The sequence below is a fragment of the Antennarius striatus genome, chromosome 20 (genome assembly GCF_040054535.1).
Source record: "Antennarius striatus isolate MH-2024 chromosome 20, ASM4005453v1, whole genome shotgun sequence".
NCBI lineage: Eukaryota > Metazoa > Chordata > Actinopteri > Lophiiformes > Antennariidae > Antennarius > Antennarius striatus.
In genome coordinates, this window is record NC_090795.1 from 4,379,445 (window position 1) to 4,383,043 (window position 3,599).

At 48.7% G+C, this 3,599-nt stretch overlaps 1 protein-coding gene across 2 annotated transcripts; it reads right to left on the reverse strand.

Annotated features, from left to right (window-relative positions):
- Window positions 1-892: 892 nt before the first annotated feature.
- Window positions 893-3,356, reverse strand: myca (MYC proto-oncogene, bHLH transcription factor a). Of its 2 annotated transcripts, XM_068304025.1 has the most exons (3): window positions 3,192-3,356; window positions 2,180-2,877; window positions 894-1,897 (listed from the first exon to the last, which is right to left on the reverse strand). In XM_068304025.1, exons 2-3 carry the CDS (start codon window positions 2,850-2,852, stop codon window positions 1,281-1,283), a joined length of 1,290 nt encoding a protein of 429 aa, XP_068160126.1. In that variant the 5' UTR covers window positions 2,853-2,877; window positions 3,192-3,356; the 3' UTR covers window positions 894-1,280. The 2 variants fall into 2 exon arrangements, with proteins under 2 accessions (XP_068160127.1, XP_068160126.1); XM_068304026.1 differs by lacking the exon at window positions 3,192-3,356 and having other exon boundaries at window positions 893-1,897.
- Between the last annotated feature and the right edge of the window lie 243 nt (window positions 3,357-3,599).

Sequence of the window (3,599 nt, forward strand, 5' to 3'; positions counted from 1 at the left end):
GCTGGATCAATAATGATGAATGCAATCGGTAAAAGACCTCAGAAAGAGCTCTTACCGCGCCGATCGGGATGTTTCCGCTGCTTTTTATATTCCTTTTTGCTGATGATCAGTGGCGCGTCTCACACACACACATCTCGACCTCTCTTCCATGTGCTTGCGACCAGGACCATGCGCTCCGTGGAGCGCTCCGGAGACTGTGCGTGACGTCACGGCGAGGCTGGAGCGCCAGTGGAAAAATCGATGCAATATTATCAGTAATAATAAAAAGCAGGATCGTGACTACAGTCAGCGGCTTCAGTCATGTGGGTAATGCGTCATTCAACCCGAAGTTTGAATCTATCGACTTATTATTTGATGTTAATGATAAATTTCCTTTCATATTTCAAGTGATTTCTTCAGTTTTGACTGTAAATGTCTCCTAAAGCAAAACTGTTTGACGAGCTTCTTTTGCTTTAGATTTAAGTCTTTTCCTGACATGAAATGAACACATTATGTGAACAGGATCTTTAAACGCCCACAGTAAGCAGCTGAAGCAGCTTCTAAGGATAATATTCGGGAATTAAATAGTTTTTAAGTCTATTAGATTGGTTGCATTACATTTTTCTGTTGCTTATTTAGGGTCCAACAAGTCAAACTGTGATGTTTTAGTTACCTGAAAAGGGCTGATTGATGCTGAACTTAATCAACATTGGCATCAGTAATATTCAAATATCTTCAATTTGTTACTCATTTGGGTTCAAATGTTCCATCATGTTCTTCTATAGTTAATCTGAGGCATACCTCGTCACCTTTGTGATGTCATCAACTAACTCTAAACTCTACATATAGTTCAACTGGACTACATGTTATCAAGTTGCTCAAAGTGTGTGAAAGTTTTCATGGAAGGACAAGGACACAAATTCAAGAAACATTTTTTATATTTCAAAATGAACCTAGAAACATAATGAAAAAAAACAAACACTGGGTCTGAACATCCAGACAATTGAGATCCAAAAATACAATTTCTTAGGAAATATTATATACAAAACATAAAAATTTATATTTTAGTTTGGGCCTTCAACAGGATAGCCCTATTTTTTTTATATTTTATTAATAAAAATAAACTTTTAAATATTTAATCCACCCATAACTTCAATTGAGGCAGTTTTAACATTGAAATCAAACAAGATTTCAAACAACTTAATTCATTTTGCATTTGCATGCAACAACTGTACACCCTAAGTCTCCAACTTGCATTAAAAAAAAAAAAGCCCAAAAAAAAAAAAAAGTCTGATCAAACTTTAAGCGCGAGAACTTTGCAGATGTGCAAGCCTCTGCTTTAAAAGTTCACTTTTCCTGCTCAGCTGTTCCTTGAGCGACAGGAGTCTCTGTTCATCCGACTGCATGCTGTAGATGCACTCGGTGGCCTTCTTCAGGATCACCACTTTGGCTGCCTTCTCGTTGTTGGCCACCTCTGGGATCTCGTCCCGCAGGGCGAAGAAGCTCAGCTTGAGCTCGTTTCTCCGCTGGCGCTCCAGCACGTTGTGAGTCCTTCTCTTATCGTAGTCCTCCGTGTCCGACGTCCGGGGACTCGAACACTTGCGGTTGCTGCTGATCTGCTTGAGGACCCTGCTGTGGCTGCTCCCACCCCCTCCTCCGCCAGTCTCCAGCTTCAGCCTCTTGACGGCGGGCTGCTCCTGCCTCATGGATGGATGGGCGGCGTAGTTGTGCTGGTGGGTGGAGACGTGGCACCGCTTCAGCACCAGTGGGCTCGGGTGCCTGGTCTCTGCCGGGCTGGGGTCGCACCGCTTCACGGCGTGCCTCTTCTCCACGGTGACCACATCGATCTCCTCTTCCTCCTGGTCCTCCTCATCCTCCTCCTCTTCTTCCTCATCATCATCATCTCCATCTTCATCTTCTGCAGGATAAAAAGCAAAAACAATTACACCTTGCTCCTATAAGAGTCACACTGCATGCACAAGTGGACAGGGTGGGGTGCTCCTTCCACATCCTCCTCTCACTACACCCACTAAATGACACGGGTGGACCAGACAGCATGTCCACACCTCATGCATGCAAATTCAAGGTAATTGAACCCACTGATGATCTACTTCCTTCTTCAGAACCATGCACACACACACACAGGGCCATTCCTAATTCCTCAGGGGGCTGCGATCCCATGACGACCATCCCAGCTTACCTGAGTCACTACAGCTGCTGCTGCTGCCGCTGCTGTTGGGCGGAGTGTCCAGTCCCAAATCCTTACTAGGCGGCGTCCCCACGCTGTGCTTGGGCGTCTCAGCGATCGGGTACGGGAAAACCACAGACGGATCGATACACTCCGACACCGACGTGTGCAGATCCTGCAGGTAGCTGCTGTTCAGCCTCCACGGGGCCGCGCCGGCGGGCTCCGCGCAGTCCCCGCCGCCGCCGGCCGCCGTCGGCGCCGACGTCTCCTTCCGGGCGGCGTGAAGGGAGGCGAGCCGCTCGGAGACCACCTTCTCCAGCTTGGCGGCGGCGGAGAAGCCGCTCCACATGCAATCCTGGATGATGATGGATTTGAGGAAGGTCTGGGAGTAATCTGCGTCGCAGATGATGCTCTGGTTGACCATGTCGTCGCCCAGGAACTCGGTGACCATCTCCAGCTGATCCGCCGTGGAGGGGAACAGGCTTGACAGGGACGGCCGGCGGCTCGGGGAGAGGGGAGGGGTCGGCAGGAGTTCGAATTTCTTCCAGATGTCCTCGCTCGGAGCCGGAGGCTGAAGCTGCTGAGGATAGAAGTCCTCCTCCTCGTTGTCGTAGTAGAAATACGGTTGCAGGGAGTCGTAATCGTAATCGTAGTTTTTACTCGCCAAACTTGAATTTAGCGGCATGGTGACGCTTTTCCTCAGTGTGAAACTGGATGAATGGGGGAGAAAAAAACAAAACAAAACACAAGCCTGATTAGAAGCTGCAGAACGTCGCTCTGCAACATTCTGTGTGCGTAACGTCACATGGCCACTCCAAAACACCGACGCGTCTTTGCGCGCTTTGCATGCATGCACGGGTGCTGCAGCAGCAGCAGGTGCTCAACCGGGAAAAATGGTCAATTATTTGCTAGAAAAAAGGAGAATTAGGAAGAGGAGGAGGGGAGGGGGAGGGGGGGGTCTCCTTACTAAACCGCTACTAGCGACAAACTCATTTGACTCCAACTAGTACGACAAGATGCTTACCTTTATGATAAATCGAGCCAAAATGCGGCGCAAGGGGCAACAAAGTTATTCCAACACGAAAGACACATTAAATCCTTCCACGGGGGGTGTTGCGGTCGGTCTCGGTGAGTCTGGAAGACGCACGCATGGGGGGCTGAAAGGGCTCCACGGGCGACACGCAGTCTGTCATCAGCAGCGTGAGAATCACAGCTGAGTACTCTGCTGGCCGCAATAAAAACGGCCGCAGCACGCACCCGCTCCTCCGCTACATATCCCTGCGCCACTTTTCCCGCGAAACACTCGCCGGCCTCACAAATCACACAGAAAACACTTTGTTTTTCCGTTTTTGCCACTCATATTAATCACAGTTGTTCATTTAAGTCGATTTAAGCAGAGAAAACGCGCTTTCGTCCGTGTGTTTTATCAGGG

Bases quoted from the DNA above. Each gene is read 5' to 3' on its own strand.
- myca (XM_068304026.1), bottom strand. From the start codon at position 2,852: ATGCCGCTAAATTCAAGTTTGGCGAGTAAAAACTACGATTACGATTAC. The intron at 1,898-2,179 runs GTAAGCTGGGAT...TTTATCCTGCAG, and splicing joins CAGCAGCTGTAGTGACTCAG to AAGATGAAGATGGAGATGAT.